Source organism: Kwoniella shivajii, chromosome 3, assembly GCF_035658355.1.
Source record: "Kwoniella shivajii chromosome 3, complete sequence".
NCBI lineage: Eukaryota > Fungi > Basidiomycota > Tremellomycetes > Tremellales > Cryptococcaceae > Kwoniella > Kwoniella shivajii.
This window is the reverse complement of record NC_085910.1, coordinates 1,328,754-1,350,666: the sequence shown is the minus strand read 5'-3', so window position 1 is coordinate 1,350,666 and position 21,913 is coordinate 1,328,754. Positions and strand designations below refer to the sequence as shown.

The window sequence follows — 21,913 nt, the reverse complement described above, 5'->3', positions numbered from 1 at the left end:
AGACGACGAGATGCGTACGATATCGATAGCGAGGAAGAGGGTGATATACTACATCAACTGGATATTCTGAAAGCCAAGCTGAAACTTCCTCCAGTAAGTGAGCATTCTCGTCCAGGGAAGCAAGAAGCTAGCTGATCCATAGCATGTAGGACAGCAATAAACGTCTCATCGAGCATATTCGCTCGAGCTACTTTTAGTTTCAACATCCTCGAATCGCTTAACGATAGGGACGATACCAGGACTATCGTCTGATCAGAAGTGGATGAAAAGGATGTATGGGAAGAGAAAGTGGGAGGTCAGTGCTGTGTGTGTGTGTGTGTGTGTGTGTGTGTGTGTGTGTGTGTGTGTGTGTGTGTGTGTGTGTGTGTGTGTGTGTGTGTTTGTGTGTGAATGGATTGTGTTGGGTTTGATTGAATTAAGCACAGCTTCTCGTCAAGTTAATGACTATATCTTGGGTATATATCCTCTTTGTTGACTTCATCTCCTTCTTTTGAATCGTCATTATCATAGTGTTTACTCTACTTCCTGTAGTGTAGCTCTCTGTATTCTTGCATGATGGACAGAGCGTGGTGGAAGCGCAAGAACATCCTGATCATTGGAGGACTAAGCTTGTTCCTGCTATCAACTTGGTCTTGTTTACATCGATCTCTTTCTCAGTGGGATCACTCGGTAAGTGGTCAAGTTGAGCAATTCATGGGACACAGCGTATATTATTCTGTTTGTTGATTGTTGTACAGATTCCCGCGGATGCGTTTGACAGTCTTCAACTTTCAAGTCCTGGATCATGCCAAAAAGCAAGCAGACTCGCCGGTGGAGTTCCAGGCTTCTACGTTTTGGAAAACCTGTGGTATCGTGAAGGGGTTTTTCGTGAGTGAATTAGCCGTTGACCACAAGATACCTGACATCAAGCTAACGATAGGGTACGTCCTCAGACCTGTTCACTGAGGATGAGCTCATTCCAGAGCAGGACAAAATCATGTCTGGATATCATGAACAAAGACACCATCGTTTCGTAGACCAAGAAGATATTATGGCTGAGCAGGAAGGTAAGATACGATGTCTTGATGGGCAGACGAGTGAGTTCCAATACTTCCCCGAAAGTTCCCATAATGTCGGACGGTAACGTTGACCTGATTATCGATATAGTGTTCCTGAATGACGGAGCGGATACTGGTCAACGGTCATACCTCAATTGGTTCTACCATTTTGCAGCAGAAGCTTTACTAGGGGGAATCACATCCCTTTCCATCGCTTATCCCTCCACAACTAATACATCCACTTTGCCTCGACTGATAATCCCATTCGAGAAAAATTGGAGGGACAAATATGGGCTAAACGGAGCTATGATTGAAGGGATATTCGGTGATATGGTGGTCGAGAAAGCTCAGTGGGATATGGCTACTCGTTCCGGAGACTGGATAGGTTTCGAGAAAGGTGAGAAATGTTGCTAAATCACACCATGTTTCACACCAAAGAAAAGAGTATGCTCACTATCTTCACTTCCTCACAGTTGTCATAGTAGATCGATACGCATCACATCGATATAATCCCATAGCGAATGAATGGAACAAAATGGCATTACCCATATTTTCACTCTTACCTTCCCATCCTCCTGCATTCTTCAAACCTTATCGGGATAATCTCCTATCGAGTCTCAATCTGAAGCCGGAATCAAGGGTACAACCTAATAAAGCGCTGAAGGTGATTCCAAAAATCATCTTTGTGGAAAGACAAGAGACCAATCGTAGACTAGATAAGGTGGCGTATGAAGGATTATTACAAGTCCTTGAGCAGTTCCAATCCGAGGAAAAAGCTATAATCGCATTACCTCACTTACCGGAATTGAGTTTCAAGGAACAGGTGGATTCCGTCAAAGATGCCGATGTGAGCCTTCTCCTGCACAATACCGGGCTTATAAGTTTACCAAAGTATGAACAGATCATCATTGGCGTTCACGGGAATGGACTGACGCATCAAATGTGGATGCCAGAGGGAGGTGTAGTGATTGAAGTAAGTAATCAATTTCCTACTTTATGCAAGGTATTGATTGACGTGCAATAGCTCTTCGTCCCAAATTCGTTCTTGCGAGACTATCAAGTCCTAAGTCATGCCCTCGGTCATCGTCATATTGCCATTGTACGCTACCTTATATCTATAGTTGAATTACCCTGACTGGTTATTTCATCTATGCAGTGGGACGATCGCATCTTGCCAGAGACTGAATGGCAATTGATCGACGGGGAGCTGAACCCTAAGATGCTCCATGATGGAACTGCTATCCCAGTGAGTCCCCCGAGCTCGAATAAAGGTATCCATGCTGATAGTTGTCGGTCGTTCAGTTGGATACCTCTTTCATTCGAACATTGCTGGAGAATCTGATAGTGGAAATCGCAAGGTGAAGGACGAGATTAGTCCGGAATAACATAACTCATGACCAATTGCAATTATTCCGCACATCACCCAAAGGTACCAATCCGAATTCGGTGACTACAACGTTTCTAGTCCGAGCCATTTCAAAAACAGCCGAAATCGTTTTGCCTAATCTCTTTCACCTCATCGAACCATCATCTTTGCAGTCTTTCGTCCTCTTATTCCCCAATCAAATCCACTGTCGTACTTCTTTCCACCAACGTAAGAGGAAATTGCAACAAACGGAAAGGCGTAACTACGTGGTTATTGCTGGAATAAAGTCTCCACATTTTCATGACGCAGATTTACGTTATGATTGTCCCGGGTTCCCGGTACATATGACGTCCTATCTTGATGCACAAGAGTTGCCATGATAACACCGGTATATACACTTACGACAAGTGGGGGTTTTACTGACGTTGCTGGCTTCCTGTTTTTTAATGTTGAGACTTTCCTTTTTTTAATCTAGGTTCAACACCTGAGTGGTACCATACTAGAAATGGTAAAATGGTGTGATCAGCTAATCTCATCCATTCCCCGGGGTTTACCATTCTTGGTGAAAGTCTATGAACATTGGATAAACAATGACGATGTCATCGTTCGAATCACTTCAAGACGCATCCTTGCTTTGATACATATATAAGCAAGAAGAGTAATTGACTGATTCTTGAGGACCCTATCTCCCTATCATTCCTTCCTACTCATCTGATACTTACACTATAACAAGATGTTAAGTGCTCTCACCACTTTCGCCTTACTAGGCTCGTTAGTTACTGCTATTCCTCAAGTTACTAAGAGGGATTCGGGAACATATGCCAACTGTCGAACTTTCTACTCTGATGTCTATGCGCAGACAACTCAGAACATCGACTTGGCTTCTGTCATCGGTGCACCGTGAGCTGAAAACCGAAGCAATAAACAATGATGTGTATGCTGATATAGTCGTAATGAATGGTAGCCCTGCGAATCAACAAGCTTTAGTCGAGTCTTCGATCGAACAATTCGCAGCTGGATCAACAGTAATGCAACAGATCATGGCCGCACCCAAGATCCCAGTCAACGGATCATACAATCTATGGTTTGAATATTGTGAACCTAAGAACGGGAATGCAACTGGTATCTTCCAAACCCATCATGGTATAGTTGGTAATGCCGGTTACTGGAATGTTCAATTGGAGTGAGTAGCTTGATTATATTAGCGAATTTGTGCTGATTTGGTATCATAGTAACTCTCCCAATAACTCTTTCGCTGAAAGTGCCGCGGCAGCAGGATGGGCTACGTTGTCCTATGACAGATTAGGTGTGGGTAGATCAGCCAAACCTGACGGAACGAATATCGTTCAAATTTCATACGAGATTGCCCAATCGATTTCCATTGCTGAATCACTGCGATCTGGAAATTTAAGTGATCTAGGTCAATTCAACAAGATCGTCGGCGTTGGTCATTGTAAGTCAGATTTGGATCTATGTGTACTATATCTCAAAGAAGCTATCCTGATCTGCAAAACTTGTTTAGCATATGGATCGAACCTTTTAACTGGAGTAGCATCAGTCTCACCTTCTGCATTTGACGGACTGGTCTTGACTGGATTCACCAATAACGCAACTACAGGTCCACTAGGATTATTCTCATTCCAATCAACAATCGCAAATGTCGCTTATCCAAGTCGATTCGCAAGTGAAAAGAATGATTATGTTATCACGCCAAACGTTTACGTAGATCAAACTGGCTTCTTCCATTATCCAAATTACACAAATAGTTCTTTACAGATGTTCACGATGAACAAAGGAGAATACACTTTGGGTCAACAGAGTGAGTGATTCATTTGTTTTTACATATGAGTTTCTTATTAATCCTCTTGACACCTAACTCATAGACACGATCTCTGCTCCTTTACAACTCATGAACAACTACACTTCCCCAGTATTCGTCGTTACAGGTCAAAATGACGCACCATATTGCGCTGCAAACTGTTACTCCACTTCGTCCACTTCTTCAAACTCTACTTCTTCTGGAAACTCTACCAGCATGCCATCTCAATTAGATACCGCCAAGACTCTTTTCCCAAGTGCATCAGCTTTCGAAACTTATGTTGTTCCAGACACTGCTCACGGTATCAACTACCACACCACAGCTTATCAAGCTTATCTACAAATCATCTCCTTCGTTCAGAACCAAATGATCTAAGAAAGTGATTAGTAGGTCAAGGGTTGTAGACCAGTGTAATGGAGGAAGGAAGTGGAACGAGCGTATCTTATAATATGTGTAGCTCAATATATAACAAAGAAGAATGTATTCTGATATAATCTAATTGTCAATCGCATCGCCAACAACTACATGTGAATTATGTGTATTCCAAATCGTTGCTAAGGTGTGCATATGTTACATTGATAATTTTGGTATAGTAGTATATATATACTAACAATTTTTGATCTAACTCCAAATGCGTGTATGATAAAAGTATCTATCTACTGTATTGTATCACGAAACAAGACAGAAATCTTCATATCAATAAGCACGTTTTTCATTTTGTCTTTATACTTTGTTTGTATCTATTCATTTTTTTCTTTTTCTTCAAAATGCAAGAACTCTTCTCTTGTTATCACACCGTTCATGTACTTCTTCTATTCACAGACAGAAATGACCTTTCTATTTCCCACTTTCTACTTGATGTAAGCCACGAAATCTAACCGTCCATATCGAATAGAGCTTCTTCCTCATCTTCGCCAGTCGATTTCTTCGAGTTGCCTTGATCGTGTTCAACTATCTTTGATTCGTCATTCGATAACTTGGAGTTTGAATTAGAATTGTGCATATGTAACCTTGACAAGGCACTTGCTAGACCACCTGGCAAAGATTGACCTGGTAGATGTTCCTGCAAGACTCTTGTGGAAGGGGAAGAAGGATCATTCAAGTTTCGAAGTAAATAAGGTTGATCTTGAGTTGTCACGCCTGAACTTGGTATTTGTCTAATTGGGGAAGTAGGTGAAAGGGTTGTTGAGGTTATAGGTGATCTCTGCTGAGTCAATAAAGAAGTTTGCCTTTGTGGTTTAGCAGTTGAAGGTCCAAAAGTGAATTCATCTTTTCGTTTCTGTTCTTGATCATTCACTTCTCCTTCTCCTTGTTCCTCATCATCGTTCGTGGTTTTCCTTACATCTTCACCTTCAGCTGACCAAAGCGATTGAAGGAAGCCACCTGGACCCATTGTAGGTCCAGCAGATTGAGCTAATCTTTCGCCACCGACACCATTCCATAGTGCGTTGCCATATCTTCCACTTGGCGATTGAGAGAAATCTTCTGCACCTTGAGAATCTCTTCTTGACATCCTTCTAGCTCTTTCCCTTGGTGTTAGCAAATCTGATAGGGAAGATGGCAAGAAATCTTCACCATGATCTTCATCATCGATGAATACATCAGCTTGAGATCTGGATGGTTGAGGAATTGGTCTTCGAGGTGATAACGGTTCTGCCGGTCCATCCGTCTTTGCCCAAATGGATCTCATCTTACCATCGCCAGCGAAAGAAGCTGATAATGGGATAGTCTGAGACGATCTGTCCAGTGATAAAGATGGATGAGAGAATGATGATGAGAATCCAGGAGCGGTGGTCACTGGTGGTCGTAATGGTGATCCCAATGGATTTGAGGAACTAGCTTTGAGTGATAATGGCCCAGGAACAGTACCGTTCGCACCGAAAGAAGCGGATAGTGGTGAAGGTCTGGAAGGGGAAGAAGCGAATCCTTGAATACCACGAGGATGAGTGAATCCAGCTGAATTGGGCGAATTCGGTAAAGCTCCAGAGGGTGGACCGAACGGTTCTCTTAGTGGTGAAGAAGGTAATCGACCTGTTCCTTGAGGAGATTGCATAGAAGATGAAAGTGCTGATTTGATAGGTACAGGTGACGCGACTTGATCTTCTCCAGGCGATGTACTGTTCTTCCTACCTCTCATGATACCTAATGGTCGAGGCGATTCTCCAAGACCGTTGTTGGCAGTGCCAGTACCGGAAGAAGGAGCAGGAGGAGCAGAACCCGCACCAACGGAATCACCACGTTCTCGGGCTTCCAGCTGAGCGGACTTCTTATTCTTCCTGTCCATAGACATGGGTTCGCCGGGTCGAACATGAGCAAGGGCGCCTGAATGAGAATCAATATTTGTCCATGATGCTGTGAAAGGTGAAACAAAGGAGATGAAACTCACACTTGTGACCGAATTTGCAATTTCCTTTCAAGAACCATTGACATACTTCTCGTTTAGCCGCTGGGGGCAGAAAGGCACCGTTAGAAGCAGCTAATTATATGATACCTCATCGTTTACTCACAATCAGGAGCGGCATGAGAAAAGGGACAACTGTCACCAGCGGTACAAGCTCCCGCTTTGAAGAATCTACATGGAACGTGTGCAAGTGATGCTGTGTGCGAAATCTCGTCAACTTGAGCAGGAGAGAAACAGATCGCATGAGAAAGATGACTGATTGCAGGATTCTACAATTCAGAGGGACACCGAACATACCTTTACTATCATCAATCTCCTCCTGTTCCTTTTTATTCTTTTTATCTTTTTCTTTGCTCAAACCTGCGCCGGCTGAAAGACCACTTACACCCACAGCAGATTTGATTTCTCTCTTCTCGAATCCACCCACAGTCCTCTCTGGACCTTTTGTGATTGTAGCTGTGGATGGAGTTTTACCATTAAGAGTAGCTGTAGAAGGTGTTGGTGCTGGAATGGGAGAACGATCACGCCAATTATCATCATTCAATAATGATCTGCTGATACTGCTGGCTGGTCTATCGCGATTTTTCAATGAAGAACCTGGAGAAGAAGGTGAATGTGGAGATGCGGTCGATATAGGTGTAGGTCTAGATCTAGGTATACTCTTGGCTACACTACCTCCTCCACTAGGTGTGAGTGGTGAAGGTGACGGTGATGGTAATGGGACTGACATCGTAGTCTTCTCTCTGTTTGCGATGAGTTGGAGATACGCGTGAAGAGTAAGGGAATTGAATGAATAGAAGTTGTTCGAGGGTTTGACAAGTTGACTGAATGGTAGTTGAAACTACAAAGGATGAGGGAAGGATGATAATTCCCCTTGTCCTACCAGTGATTATCGCGTAGAGTGGTATATCAAAGGATGTTCACCTTGACACGGAGAGATGAGCAGGTATTGATTTATGGTACTGAGACGAGTCTTGGTATTGGTGTATTGGCTGCACGCGAAGAATGAATAGATTTAATGTTCAAATCTTAATCGCCAATTAAGCTTGTCGACGTGGATAACTTAGAACAAGGTGGCGACGATATCTCTCGGTTGAACAAGTCTTTGTACGTGAATGACAGAACAAAATGACAGTATTATCTGTATCTGTATCGAGATGATCTGCTTTGAAGTGATGTGATGGTATGATTGGGGTTATACAAAATGGTGGCTTGGATTGGGATATGCTGATTATTACCGTACTTGTAATAATAATGAGTCGGTCTCACATCATGTCATAATCTATCATCACCCGGTTATCAACCAATCATCCTTCCTACACTCTTCAATCTCATTCTAAGTAATAATGATATATATACCCTGACTGGTGATCGGATAACATCCCTCCCCCTCCCCCCGCCCTAATCGTTTGACATTACTCGCCCAAAGATTATGCATACACGACAATCATCAGTATACAAAACCATGTGATGCATCGCAATTACCTCTTTGATGCCGAGTATCCAGAATCAAATCTGGTTTTACATGTGACTGACGCTTCCAAAGTGATCGTCAGATCAGACGACAAATGCAATCACCACCGGGAAAAGCCTTTACGACCATCATACATAGCATTGACTCAGCTGGATATTGAGCTATATACTATGCTACAGATCATAAAGGTCTCCCCCTCCTACTGCCATGGTCGCTCTCCACTGATTGCCTAGAGTTGAATCTACGCTATACTTCCTTTTCTACGTTTGTTTACTTATTTTAGGTTTCACTTCTTACCAGGATCTTCTTATACCATCAAGTCTTCATCACTTCTCGATCGGATGATCCTCGGCTCTTCCCAATCTATGACCTGGCCACTCCATCATACCAACACTCTACGCCCTAGTCGCGGGTGAAGCACCAGGTCCGCTTTGACCTGGCTGACTTGGTGCTCCTCCTCGTCCACCTCTTCCGCCACCACGCCCACCCCTGCCTCCTGGCACACCACCTCTTCCTGAGCCTGGTGGTCCACCTCGACCATTAGGATTAGGCGCTCGAGGCGCATTGTTAGGTCTACCACCTCGACCATCTTGACCACCGTTTTGAGCAGTCACACCATCTTGTTGTTGTTGAGGTACAGGAGAATCAGCTTGAGGAATTCGTTGCTGTTGAACGGGAGGCTGAGAGTATGCTTGTTGGGGGACAGCGGGCTTGGAAGGTGCTTGAGCGGCTTTGATTGCTGCCGGTCGAGGTGGGGGTGATGGCTCATCAGGCATTGACGGAGCTACATATAGTACGGGATCGATATCCGCGGGGATGGGAGCGATTTCTGTGCCCAATTCAGATTCAATTCGATAAAGATTGTGTCTGTCCTCGAGCTGTGTGATGCTTAGCTAGGTTCTCGTTGAGCACGAAGTCAATCGCAGACTTACAGTCAAAAGGGAGATGGAAAGACCAAGATGACCGAAACGACCGGATCGACCGCTGTGTGATTGTCAATAGAAGCATTACGCGTACATAGTAAAGAACTCACATTCGATGGAGATATGACTCGGCAGTACGAGGGAAATCAAAGTTGATGACAACATTCACAGCTTGGATATCGATACCACGAGTCAAGAGATCTGAGTGGTTTCAGGTCAGCGAGTCACTGCATACAATGACAGTTCATAGCTCACCTGAACAGACCAGGTTACGTGTCATTCCATTTCTAAAATCGTGGAACACTCTATTTCTATGTGCTTGAAGCATTTTGGCATGAGAGTAGAAACATGAATAGCCGAGTTCAGTGATCTTCTTTGCGAGAAGTTCGACTCGGTTCGTTGAGTTACAGAATATGATAGATTGGTTGATTTGTAGCTAAGAGGGATATGTTAGCATGACCACTAAACAATACAACGGAAACTCACCTTGGAGAACAGCGTATTGAGACAGTGCACTTTCTGTCTTTCCTCTACATATGCATAATATTGTGTGACACCTTTTAGCGTCAGTTCGTCCATCAAGTTGACCTCGAATGGTTGCACCATGTGTCGGTCCTAACATAGTGTCATTTAAACACCCTGGAATAAATCATCCCCAACTCACTGAAAATTCCTTCACGTTCCAAGGGAAAGTAGCTGAGAACAGCATGACTTGTCTTTCTTGAGGACAGAGAGCCAACAGTTGTTCTATGACAGGAGTGAATTCCTCGCTTAATAATTTGTCTGCTTCATCCATCACAAATATACCACATTTCCTTAAATCTGCTATACCTTTACCACCTAAATCCAAAATACGTCCAGGTGTACCAACTAATATATGTACTGGTTCTTGCAATCGTAAAATATCATCTCTTAACGTTGTTCCTCCCGTTGTGACCATGACTTGTAAATTTGGGATATGAGCTCCGAGTGTTTTGCATACTTGTGATGTTTGTAATGCTAATTCTCGGGTGGGGACGAGGAGTACTGCTTGGATATGTGAGTGGTTTGTGTTGATTCGATTAAGTGTGGGGATGATGAATGATGCGGTCTAGGGAATGTATCAGCTATAGCCCAACGCGTGGAAAATATCAAGGCTGACCTTTCCTGTACCGTTCTTCGCTCGAGCTGTGAACAAGTTTATGAGCTGAAATTCGGCGTCCGACAGTGAAGGAGCTCACCTAAGATATCTCGGCCGGTCAATCCCATTGGGATAGCTTGTTCTTGAATAGGGGAAGGTCTTTCGAATCCAGCAGTGTAAACACCCATGAGTAGTTCTCTTCGTAAATCGAAATCATCGAATGATGACCCTTGAGTAGCGGTGACATCCTAGAAGGGAATATTGTAAGCCGGGTCACACAGTTGACGAAGCGGGAAGCTTACCTCAGTCTGAGGGCGTAAATCCTTGGGAGGGGCAACAAGCCCTTGCTTCCAGTCCTGATTCGATCTATCATCGCAAGTCGTCAGTAGGTTTCTAGAAAAGCATGAATCGGACTCACGTTGATGAGGAAGCCATAATGAATGAGAGAGAAGGTTGGAAGGAGGATGGATGTAGGGGAGCTCAGTGACTGCGAGCTGAGAGGATGTGAAATTAGGTGTGAAAGTTGGTATGTGATACTATTACGTATGTATTGTCGTATGCAGACGCTAAACAAGGTGAGAACGCTACGCTTCTGAATTGGTGTAGACGTTGGGATGGAAGTTCGCTTAATTGACTGTTCGTTGGCTATGTGTGTTGATTTACTTAGTTTATTACTTTATACGTGGATTCACTTCAGATTGATTTGAAGGTTGGATGAAGTGATTGCGTCTCCGTCTAAGCTGTACTGGGGGACTACTGAGAGAGAAGTGGAAATGTGAGCTGAAAGAGTGAAAGAAGGAAGGAAAGAAGGAGAATGAGAGAAATGAGCAAGATGGTGGTGGATGATTGTGGGATGAGCTAAAGTGAAGCTAGGGGAGGATTCACCACGTGGAAGAGATAACGCCGCTCTCGTTGTAATAAGCACTGTAGTGAGTGAAATCAAAACCCGATGTGGCAATGATCACGCCAAGCGAAGTAACAACGGGATCAAATGGGAATATATGCCATGCGAGTGTGATTTTTGTTGATAGTAATTAATTGTGAAACGCGTCTGAGAAAGAGCAAAATAACAACAGACCTCTTTGACTTCAATCACATTCAAATAATCACTACCGATTGACATTCATCATACCCTTAAGCATCAAACTTCACCAGCTGGTCAAGCCAATAAAGGGTGGTGCCGCCTGCGTCAGACAACTGCGCCGACTTCTTTGTATCAGTCAGTCAACAACAACCGACCAGCTACCTCGAATCATCAACACCCTTCACCATCTATTCAGCTGAGCTGGTCCGAGCCTTCCGATCAACCTCCTTTGGCCACTTGGACGTTTGGCCCTTGTGAAACTGCTCGAATCTCAGCTTCTCTCCTTATACAAACGGTCTGGATCGCAAGAAAGTCAACGAGCATGGACCCTTCATCTCTGCTGAGAAGAGTAAACAGAGATGAGAGGGATCAGGGTGCTTTAGCAGCGGCTCAAGCCGAGTTCAACGAGAAGAAGTGAGTGGTAGCTTTCGGTGAAAGTATAGAAAGAAGTATACTTGCAGGTAATAGCTAATTTTTGATTATAACCTTAACTCTACCTTTTGAAAACTAATCTTGAACTCGTTGAACGATGGACCGACTGGTTTCCCTTACTCGTCGGACTACCCCTCGTCCTCCTGTCTACCCTTATGATGTTCATCCATCTTCATCACACAGGAGAATGTGGCTTCCTGATCAAGTGGAAGGATTCTTACCATGTTGGATTCGCTCACAATCAGGAGACGACAATTCACCAGATGCAACAGTAGAAGTGCAGATTTCAACGACGAATGAACTCAGGACCGTACTGCTATATCAACTCAGTCCGATGAATCCACCTCAATTTGATGGTGTGGAAGATATAGCAGATTTGACGCATCTGAATGAAGCTAGTGTGATAAATAATCTGAGGACGAGGTATCAGTCAACTAACATCTATGTGAGTCAGCTTTTGTGACTCGGTATTGGACGATCAGCTGATGGAACGGTATATCAACCATAGACGTACTCTGGGTAAGCATCTTCAGCTGCTTCAACTAGCCAGACGGACTTCAGCTGATCGTCCAAATTTTCAGATTGTTCTTGATCTCACTCAACCCGTACCAACCTCTACCAATCTACACTCCCAAACATATCGCTCAGTATCGCACACGGCGGAGGGAAGAAAACGCACCGCATATCTTCGCAGTAGCAGAAAGGGCATGGCAGCAAATAGGAGAGGAGAGGGAAAGTCAAAGTATCCTGATTACGTGAGTTGATGTCTTTCAACTCTTTCGTGACAACGCTGACACTTGCACAGTGGAGAATCAGGTGCGGGTAAGACTGAAAATACCAAAAAGGTCATTCAATATCTGGCTGCAATTGCTACTTCTCAAGTACCTTCAAACCCTTCGTCGTCCTTATCTCGTTCGAAATCCGTTTCCATAGCACCTTCAACGGGTCTACCGAGATCATCAAGCTTCAAAGGGAAAGAAGCTTCTGAGATCGATCTCTCCTCCCTTGCTATATCAGAACCTTCTTTGGGATTATTGGAACAGCAAATTCTACAGGCAAATCCTATATTAGAAGCATTCGGAAACGCTCAGACGATGAGAAACAACAATTCGAGTAGATTCGGTAAATTCATTCGAATATTTTTTTCGCCCACGGGTGCGATCGCAGGAGCAAATATAGATTGGTACCTGTTGGAGAAAAGTAGAGTCACTGCTAGAGCTGAGGGGGAAAGGGATTTTCATGTGTTTTATCAGTTGTTAAAAGGAGCAAAAGAAGCGAAGTTAGCGGGTGAGTCACGTTCCAAGCGAATCTCCCATAAATTCCATGTCATACGCTGATGTAACGGCAGACCGTTTATTACTGGATGGTGGACCTGAGAAGTACGAGTTCTTGAAGAAAACCAGGCTGCAAATCGACGGTGTGAATGATCATACAGAGTGGAGGCTGTTGAAGGTATGTCACAAGCCGTTGAAAAGATAAACACCAGCTGATCTGCGACCTAGGACGCACTGGCGGTGGTAGGATTCACAGAGCCTGAGCAATTTGAACTGTTTAGAATACCTGCTGTAATCTTGCACATTGGAAACCTCCTCCTGACAGGATCAGCAACGGATCAAGCTTTCCTTCCGCCTGCAATGCAACCTGTCGCAGATCGTATATGTCATTTATTAGGTATATCTGTCAAAGAATTCACCAAATCCGTATTGCAGCCAAAAGTACGAGCTGGACGAGAATGGGTCACCAACGCTAGAACAAAGAAACAAGCGGAAGACGAACTAGCTGCATTGTGTAAATTCATGTATGAGAAGACGTTTGGTTGGATGGTGGACAGAATCAACACAGCATTGGATAGACCAAGTGCCAAGTCATTGTCGATTGGAGTGTTGGATATCGCTGGTTTTGAGATCTTCGAAGAGAATAGCTACGAACAGCTTTTGATCAATTTCACGAACGAAAAGCTGCAACAGTTCTTCAACTTCCACATGTTCACTCTGGAGCAAGAAGAATATGCTCGAGAGGGTATTGAATGGGATTATGTCAACTTTGGCTTGGATCTTCAACCAACCATCGAACTGATCGAATCGTCACAACCCATCGGTATACTGTCCCTCCTCGACGAAGAATGTATTATGCCTAGAGCAACAGATCTCACGTTCACGGAGAAAGTTGAGCATGGATGGGAAACACGTAAAGGGTCCAGTCCACGACATCCTGGTTCAGCCAAATTCAAGTCAACTCGATTCGGAGCGGGTTTTGTCATCAAGCATTACGCTGGAGATGTGGAATATAGGACCCAGGGATGGTTAGAGAAAAACAGAGACCCCATCAACGAAGCGGTAGCAAGATTATTAGCGACTTCTGAAATCCCAGCCATCGCCTCACTGTTCTCCGAATACGGTGAAGACCCAGCTGCTGCTGGCGTTGTGAAGAAAGTCAAACGAGGTGCATTCCGAACTGTGGGTCAACGACACAAGGAACAGCTTGGTCAATTGATGCAACAACTATCAAGTACCCAACCGCATTTCGTGCGATGCATCGTTCCCAACTCCGATAAACGACCAGGCAAGGTGAACGTCAATTTAGTATTGGATCAACTCCGATGTAATGGTGTTTTGGAAGGTATACGTATCGCTAGATTGGGGTATCCAAATAGACACTCTTTTGCCGAATTCAGACAACGGTACGAGGTTCTCACACCTGGTGTCATCCCCAAAGGGTATATGGACGGCCGCAAAGCAGCAGAAAGAATAGCCGAAGCTTTGGATCTGGATAAACAGTTTTACAAGATCGGAGCTACCAAGATTTTCTTCAAAGCTGGCGTATTGGCTGAACTAGAGGAAAGGAGGGATAATCTTTTGACTGACTTGTTCAGACGATTCCAATCTGCTGCAAGAATGCATGTTGCCAGGAGGAGGATACTGAAACTTATCAATCGAGCTCAAGCTGTACGAATCATTCAACGGAATGCAAGAGTATACCTTCAATTACGTGATTGGCCATGGTGGGGTTTGTATGTCAAAGTGAGACCTTTACTAGCAGCAACGAGGACAGACGAGGAGTTAGTCCGTAAACAAGCTGAATTGACCATGGCGAAAGAACGAGCAGAAAGGGATGAACAAGAAAAGAAGAAGTTGGAAGAGTTGAAGGCTTCTCTCGTAGCGGAGAAGATCAGAGTGGAAGGTGACTTGTCATCTGAAAGGGAATTGGGTAGAGAAAAAGATAGGATGTTGGAGAGATCAAAAGCACGTGAAGCCGAACTTGAAGAAAAGATCAAAGAGCTAGAAGGAGATATTGATTTGTTGGATTCTGAAAGGGACAAAGCAATCACAAATGCTGATTTAGCAAAACAAAAGTTGAATCAGGTTCAAGCTGATTTCGAAGCGTTAGTGGAACAAGCTACGATGTTGGAGAAACAAGGTACAATATGGCAAAAACGTGAAGCTGAATTATTGAAAGATTCGAAAGAAAGATCAACAACTTATTCTGAACTGGAAAAGGAGAAATTGGATCTGCAGAATAAAGTGGACGAGTTGAAAAGAGATGTCACACAAAAGGAAGACGCACTTAAAAGGGCTAAAGATAGAGCCGAAGCTAATAATCTGGAATTAGAAAAGAGGTTACAACTCGAGAAAGGAAAAGCGTAAGTTGATCCATGAGTCTCCCGTACCAAGCTAATGTGTTTGCCTTGTAGTGAATCCGGTAACAGCCAGCTTTCGGCACTAAGTGAGGATCTCAGACGAGCCAAAATCCAACTTGACGAGCTGCAATCGACCATCAAGCGACACGAATCCACCATCTCCACCAAACAACGTGAACTGTTCGATCTCCAATCTCAACACACCAAAAGCATCAACGCTCAAGAACTCTCTGATCAGGCTCAAACGGCATTAAACGTTAGGATTGACGGTCTAAAACTTGAAATCCTTGCAAAGGACAAAGAGAGACAATCTGAGATATCTTCAAGACAAAAACTTGAAAAGGAGTTAGATGATCTGCGAGAAGTGATGGCTGCCAAATCATCTGAAGATTCAAAGAAGCAAGAAGCTGATAGATCAAGAGAACAAGAAATGTCATGTCTTCGAGAACAAGTGTCACACCTCCAGAAATCATTAGATGATCAGAGAGACGCCGCTCAACAACTGGCAAATAAACTTCGAGTGGATGTCGAAGGGTTGAAATCTAGTCATACCTCCGCACAAAGAGATCTCAAAGCCGCTCAATCGGCGCTCCGAGAGAAAGAGGAGAAGATGATCACCATGCAGAGCAGGATCAACGAAGTGGAAGAGAAGCGGAGGAAAGATGAGAAAGAACTCGAGATGATCAGAGAGAAGTTGAGTGGCACTGAGAGCAGGTTACAGAGTACCGCTCAAGCGAGAGATGTAAGTCCGACAAGTGATTCATACGGGAAGATGCTCATACAGCATGATAGGATACCGAAAAACACCTGCACGAGCTACAAGACGAGTATAACGGTTTGGAAGATGCTGTTCTTGAAATCGAAGGTGAAAAAGCCAATTGGGCGAGATCACTCGATAATGTAACCCGACAACTGCACGAGGAATCAGCCAAGAGACATCACTTTGAGCAAGAAGTACACAATAATCAAGTGGAATTAGCTGAACATCGAAACACGGCACTACAAGCCGAACGGTCTTTAGCAAAAGCTGCAGCGGATATCAAAGCACGAGATAAAGAGATTGACTTCTTGCGTGGAAGGGAGAATAAAACGGTAGTTGAACATTACCACGTATTGGAGAAGGCAAAGAAATTTACCGATCAACAACTCGCTGAACAAATCAAAGAGAACGATCGATTAAATACTTTGTTGAAGAGTTTGGAAACGCACAGGAATAGATTGAATGCTGATTTGGAAGATCTAGCGAGGCAATATGATAAATTGAAAGCATCAAAATCAAAAGAAGCTAGATCTGCAAGAGCTTCATTATCACCTGAAGATAAAGACATTTCGCAATTGCTGGAAGAAGAAAAGAAAACTAGACGAGTATTAGAGTCAAGAATCAATTCGCTAGAAAAAGATCTACAAGATCAAAGGAAACAATCTTCCACACAGTCAATATCATCTTCCTCCAACAGAGCACTGGAGAACAAATACCGTCAATCGCAAGATGATCTATCAAGATTGGAAATTGAGAATCGTGCAACACAAGAACAGAATCAAAGATTACAAAATCAGTTACACGATTTACAAAAGACTTTGACATCCTCATCGTCTAGATCTGTGCAGACCCCTTCCAATGAAAACCTCCGGCGGGAAGATCTGCTGAGAGGCTTACAACAATCTCATGATGCGTTAGGAAGAGACATGTCTGATCAACTCAGACGATTGAACGAAGCTACCCCTCTGACTCCGACGAAAAGACAATCTGTCATCAATTCAAACGGTACACCATCTCAACAAACTCAAGATCTTATTTCAGCGAAAAAGATCAGAGCACTGGAGATGGAAGTTGATGCGTTGAAGAGACAATTAGAAGACGAACAGGATGAGAAAGATTTCCTAGTTGAGCAAATGGACAAGTTACAAGAAGGAGCTGGATTAGACGGTAAAGGTATTTTCCCGTGTAAGTGTTCTTTCATTTCTCAATCCGACAGATTGCTCACTTGTAGCTTAGATGAACAAGCTGTTTATTCACATTTCAGACTGAAAGCGAAAAGTCTGAGATCACAACTTGATCAGTGAGTGTGTCATCTCATGGATTCTGGGCTTTGCTAATACGATTAAAATAAGCTGGCTGGCAATGGAAGACCTCAACAACTCGAATCCAGGATCAAAACTCACCCCAAGTGTATCGGCAAGTGCACCACGTACAGAAGATGTTGTTCAGTTGAAACATCTTTTACAACAATTCGATCCGGAAACTTCACCACTAAGGCATTGATAAACTTATTAGAGACATTGATTTGTATCCCGTTTGATTGAAAATGGACAATTTGTATTCACGTAGAAGAGATAAAGAAGTTAATGTCTGTATATTATGCACAAGTGATTGATACACTGTCAAACAAATGGCATTGCCACAATGGAATCTCATACCGGGCGGGCCAGGTGGAAGTAAGTGAAGGATCGCAAGGAGAAATGAGTTCGAAGAAGGAGGGAGAGGAGGAAGGGAGAGGGGTACAGTAAGGGTAGGGCAACAAGGAGCCTGCAGGAGAGGCACATGACCTTATAAATCAGTTGATCAATTGTCAAGCGAGAGTGATGTTCACTTGCCCTACAATGTAGGAATCTCTTATATAGTATAGACAGTAGATCGTTAGTCCCGGACAGATCGTACAATAGGAGTATCACACACACTCTTTGCTACTCTCATTCAAAGTACATTCTTGATCGTTGCGGGTTGTGAACCTTTACCATTGGTCTTTTAGATGTTCCTCCTGAGATCCTGACTTCAATCGTACCGAGTTGACTGTTCACTGTTGATCTAGGATCAATATCAAACTCTTTGTCGGTAGTGTTCTATGAATGAACCTCATCAGGCGTTATTGGGAATTGATATAGGCGCAGATCTGGTATTCCTATCGTATATTATAATACACAGCAACCAAATAGAGATACAGTAACCCCTCACTTCTTCCGACCTCTGTTCACTTTGGTCTATCTCCAATCATGTCAATCGTAAACGATCGAACAGGAGATCAGTCATCTTCGTCAAAAGTGAGATCAACAGGATCTCTGATACTACTTCCACCTTCTCGAAGTTGTTTATTCTCAGAACTGAGTAATCTGACTTGATCCTATCACAAGACGGTGGAAGTCAGCACAGCAGAATCGAAGGGATAACACCTACTTCGAGATATTTGATTCGCTTAGCTTTGATATTCGGTTTAGTATCTTCCTCTTCCTCTTCCTCTTCTTTCACTTTTTCTTCGTCCGTATCTACCATATCAATGACCCCTGAATACCTTTTGCGCTTGGGACGGATCATAGGAGCAGTGGCCGAATCCTCAATTTCAGGTTCATCTGCATGGTCTGTTGGTCACGGCACATGGCTTGGTCGACCTATCCGAGCTTACCTATGATCCTCGTTTGAACAAGTACTACTCTGGGTCTATACTGGACGAAGGCGAATTATCAGCCCGGGCGACAACGTCAGGCAACACATGTACTTACTTTGAACACGAATCGATAAAAATGCTTGTCCCGTTTCGATGGGATAAATGTGTAGTAATCGACTTGTGACTCTTCAGTCTTCTCTGGTATGGTACCTCTAGTAACAACCACAACATTCAGCTTCTTCTTCCTCATACTCCTTACTACAAGCCTGACTCACGACACAGTCATGGCGAACCTGCATCATCACTCAGGTTAGTTGAGTTAAGTCTCCTAATTTTGGGTAATTATATACGTACTTCTTGCTCTTCTCATCAGCAGTGCCGTTTACAAGATCAGTAATCGAATCTCTACCTCTTCTTTTGAACCTGAAAGCACCTTTTTCAAGGACAAGCTCTATGTTACCGATAGATTTCATTTTTGACAAATCAAGAGTAACCTCATCAGACTTGTCCGTTGTAGGATAGGCACGCGTGAGCAGTACTTGCCAAAGTCAGCCCCATGCAGTGAAAAAATATGATGCTGATAGGTTCCAGCTCACTATAGGAGAGAATTGTAGTGAAACAGAGAAGTGTTCCCCTCCCGATTTCTGATAGATATGATCCCAACCCATAGATTCATTTTCAGACCGCCATACACTTGGACCCAGAAGTGTTCCGTCTACATAAGCTCGACATCGGTAATCACTTTGGCCGTGAGTCGAGGGTGATTTCTGTATTTTGATGCGGAAAGGCTTTACTTGTGTCAGCCGAATTAGTGATGTAATATTATGATTTGAAGCACTCACCTCATCATTGGTCTCAAGGAAGCACTCGGTGTAAGGAGGTCCGCCGTCATTCCCTGCTTGATGTCGCACCTGATGCTCATCTGACATCATAACTCAGCACATCATTTTACCCAGATACTCACTTAATCTTATTTTACTATTTTTTCCTTCCACCCATGCCTGATTCGCTCTCGTTAGCTCATCGTTGTGCAGAACTAGTACGAATGTGAAGAGCACTCACCTCGAAGCCAGCTCCGTCTCCGTCCGATAACATTTCTGATGATGTAGGGTTTCTCTTCCCGAGTATCTTGCCTCAATGATCTTAGCAACCGTGTATCTCTTGTATATCTGAATAAGAGAAAGCTTGGAAAAGGAAGGAAAAGTAAAAAGAACGAAGATTGATTGTGAATAGGAGCTGATGTCAACCAATATCTTGCGCGGTGTGTTTCAGGCACCGTTTCATATACTGTACGTTATCACGGATGGTCCGAGCGTTTCTTCTTTATTGGTTTTTTTAATTCATCGTGTGAAAAGTGATATACAGCCGAAAGTGTAGTGCTCATCACCTTAAGATCCCTTTTTATACATGTGTAAATTTACATACATAAATCAATTCACACCTTCCATGCTTATGCACCAGTGGTGCTCTGTAAAACAACATGTACAAGCTACTTGTCAATGAATTGCGCTTTTAACACCACAATTAACGCCTAATCCTCATCGTCTAAGGTAAGATCAACGATATCTGCTTTCCCAGCCTTCTCATTGCTAGCCTTCTTCATCCGGCTAGTGAGATTCTTCAGTTGATCCTGCATTTGACTCTCTCATCAGCCTTGAGCGCCACGACATAATCCGCTCAGAGACTCTTACCTCTAAATATCTGATACGCTTAAAAGCACGGTAAGGTTTGACATCTTCTCCTTCTTCAGTATCTGAGCTGATATCAACTGCTCCAGCAGGGATCTTTCGTTTGCGGCGGGGTTGAAATGGCATGGACCGTTCTTCTTGTTCGGGTTCATCTAAGAAAGAAGAAGAATCAGCTTCCACTGACGATATCAAGGGCTTACCAATGATCCTCATAAGCACAAGGACAGGTCGGGGACGATACTAAAATTTCTTGCCATTAGTAGAGCTAGTCCCTTCTATACAGATTCAGTACGGACCCACCCACCTTGAACACAAAGCGATAGGATGGCGAATTCTCCTTGTCGAGCTTACTAAATCGATAACCTACCACTCTCGGCTGTTCACAAGCGATCTTATTTGCTCCCCTGTAAAGCCCATCTGGAGTCATTGACAGATTTCTAGTGGACAAATACCTACACACATACGTAACTGAGTAAGACAATCTATTTGTAAGGGTACCGTCAGCAACCTTCATTCGTATACTGCTTGATGATCGATACTTACTTCTTCAGCCCTTCATGAGCTATACCAGAGGTAAGTTTGGTAACAGCCTCGGCATGGAGGCCATCATGATGACAGAATCCGGGCCAAAAGGTGATCTCTATTGTTCCCAGCCTCTTTATAGCAGTCGGATCGATAGTTACCTTGAGCGGGTCATCGGTAGTAGGCTACATGGATTCAATTGATTGAGCACTATGAAATTGACTTGAACGATGTATTCTAATGACACATACTAATGGACAAAACTTGAAATTTATTTTGTGATATTGATCGTCTTCCCTAATCAGCAGTTTATCCCACTTAAAATGTTTGACTCCAATTCGAACACCATATCCAGAACCAATCGGATTGCCATCAATGTACGCTTCACTGTGCAGATCTGTTGTGTCGCTGAAGGTGTGAAGCTTTCGCACCTGTATGGCAAAAGACTATGATCGCAAACGTCATTGATCGTGACTATACTATCGGAGACTCACGCTTACCTCGTCTGTGGTCTCCAAAAAGCATTCTGTATAAGGGGGCTCATCTCCAATGGCATCATGGTGTCGAATTTGGTATTCATCTGCAGCCCCACATCAGCATTCTGTCCATGTAACATCATCCACATTGTTGATCATCACAATAGTTTTGGGTACATCACAAACATCGTACTCACTAAGCTTGTTCTTACTGTCCATCCCTTCTACCCAAGCCTGATCGATAAACACCAAATCCACTTTCGTCGGCTCCTTACTTCCTTTTCATCATGAGAAAAAGGAGACTCACCTCGAGACCGGCTGCTTTTCCTTCCGATAACATTCCGTACGAGTATTGTATAGAATGTTCTATTCCTCTGGCCCTCTCTACCTCAAATCAAAGCTGAATTTGATTTGGTGGTGAGGTGTGATGAAGCTTAAGGAATAGAAGGAAGACAAAAATGGAAAGATCAATGATTCGGATGTAAATAGGAGTTGATGTCAACCAACCCTTGCAAACCTACCAGGCACCGGATCTTTGGGTATATAGCATCCAC

At 43.5% G+C, this 21,913-nt stretch overlaps 7 protein-coding genes across 7 annotated transcripts; 3 read left to right on the top strand and 4 right to left on the bottom strand.

Annotated features, from left to right (window-relative positions):
• Positions 1-555: 555 nt before the first annotated feature.
• IL334_002692 (uncharacterized protein) lies at positions 556-2,399 on the top strand (the record flags this gene model as incomplete). Its single annotated transcript, XM_062934433.1, has 9 exons — positions 556-669; positions 738-867; positions 933-1,076; positions 1,147-1,434; positions 1,511-1,884; positions 1,939-2,010; positions 2,062-2,136; positions 2,194-2,283; positions 2,340-2,399. The coding sequence occupies 9 exons, from the start codon at positions 556-558 to the stop codon at positions 2,397-2,399; spliced, it is 1,347 nt and encodes a 448-aa protein (XP_062790484.1).
• Positions 2,400-3,136: 737 nt separating this feature from the next.
• Positions 3,137-4,597, top strand: IL334_002691 (uncharacterized protein; the record flags this gene model as incomplete). The annotated part of the gene is made up of 5 exons (XM_062934432.1): positions 3,137-3,303; positions 3,368-3,586; positions 3,636-3,856; positions 3,926-4,222; positions 4,287-4,597. 5 exons carry the CDS (start codon positions 3,137-3,139, stop codon positions 4,595-4,597), a joined length of 1,215 nt encoding a protein of 404 aa, XP_062790483.1.
• A 499-nt stretch (positions 4,598-5,096) lies between these two features.
• Positions 5,097-7,353, bottom strand: IL334_002690 (uncharacterized protein; the record flags this gene model as incomplete). Its single annotated transcript, XM_062934431.1, has 4 exons — positions 5,097-6,544; positions 6,609-6,668; positions 6,730-6,819; positions 6,921-7,353. The coding sequence occupies 4 exons, from the start codon at positions 7,351-7,353 to the stop codon at positions 5,097-5,099; spliced, it is 2,031 nt and encodes a 676-aa protein (XP_062790482.1).
• A 1,139-nt stretch (positions 7,354-8,492) lies between these two features.
• IL334_002689 (ATP-dependent RNA helicase VAD1) lies at positions 8,493-10,575 on the bottom strand (the record flags this gene model as incomplete). The annotated part of the gene is made up of 10 exons (XM_062934430.1): positions 8,493-8,975; positions 9,030-9,081; positions 9,131-9,221; positions 9,276-9,456; positions 9,507-9,635; positions 9,685-10,110; positions 10,162-10,187; positions 10,241-10,388; positions 10,443-10,506; positions 10,559-10,575. 10 exons carry the CDS (start codon positions 10,573-10,575, stop codon positions 8,493-8,495), a joined length of 1,617 nt encoding a protein of 538 aa, XP_062790481.1.
• Positions 10,576-11,753: 1,178 nt separating this feature from the next.
• On the top strand, positions 11,754-17,556 carry IL334_002688 (uncharacterized protein; the record flags this gene model as incomplete). The annotated part of the gene is made up of 10 exons (XM_062934429.1): positions 11,754-12,101; positions 12,165-12,175; positions 12,238-12,411; positions 12,462-12,943; positions 13,005-13,108; positions 13,159-15,296; positions 15,348-16,035; positions 16,086-17,238; positions 17,290-17,353; positions 17,406-17,556. The coding sequence occupies 10 exons, from the start codon at positions 11,754-11,756 to the stop codon at positions 17,554-17,556; spliced, it is 5,313 nt and encodes a 1,770-aa protein (XP_062790480.1).
• Positions 17,557-18,313: 757 nt separating this feature from the next.
• IL334_002687 (uncharacterized protein) lies at positions 18,314-19,768 on the bottom strand (the record flags this gene model as incomplete). Its single annotated transcript, XM_062934428.1, has 9 exons — positions 18,314-18,412; positions 18,466-18,638; positions 18,692-18,731; positions 18,789-18,885; positions 19,028-19,176; positions 19,270-19,461; positions 19,516-19,595; positions 19,638-19,674; positions 19,736-19,768. The coding sequence occupies 9 exons, from the start codon at positions 19,766-19,768 to the stop codon at positions 18,314-18,316; spliced, it is 900 nt and encodes a 299-aa protein (XP_062790479.1).
• Positions 19,769-20,204: 436 nt separating this feature from the next.
• On the bottom strand, positions 20,205-21,699 carry IL334_002686 (uncharacterized protein; the record flags this gene model as incomplete). The annotated part of the gene is made up of 9 exons (XM_062934427.1): positions 20,205-20,303; positions 20,365-20,513; positions 20,562-20,601; positions 20,666-20,813; positions 20,905-21,068; positions 21,135-21,329; positions 21,384-21,463; positions 21,557-21,593; positions 21,667-21,699. 9 exons carry the CDS (start codon positions 21,697-21,699, stop codon positions 20,205-20,207), a joined length of 945 nt encoding a protein of 314 aa, XP_062790478.1.
• Positions 21,700-21,913: the final 214 nt, after the last annotated feature.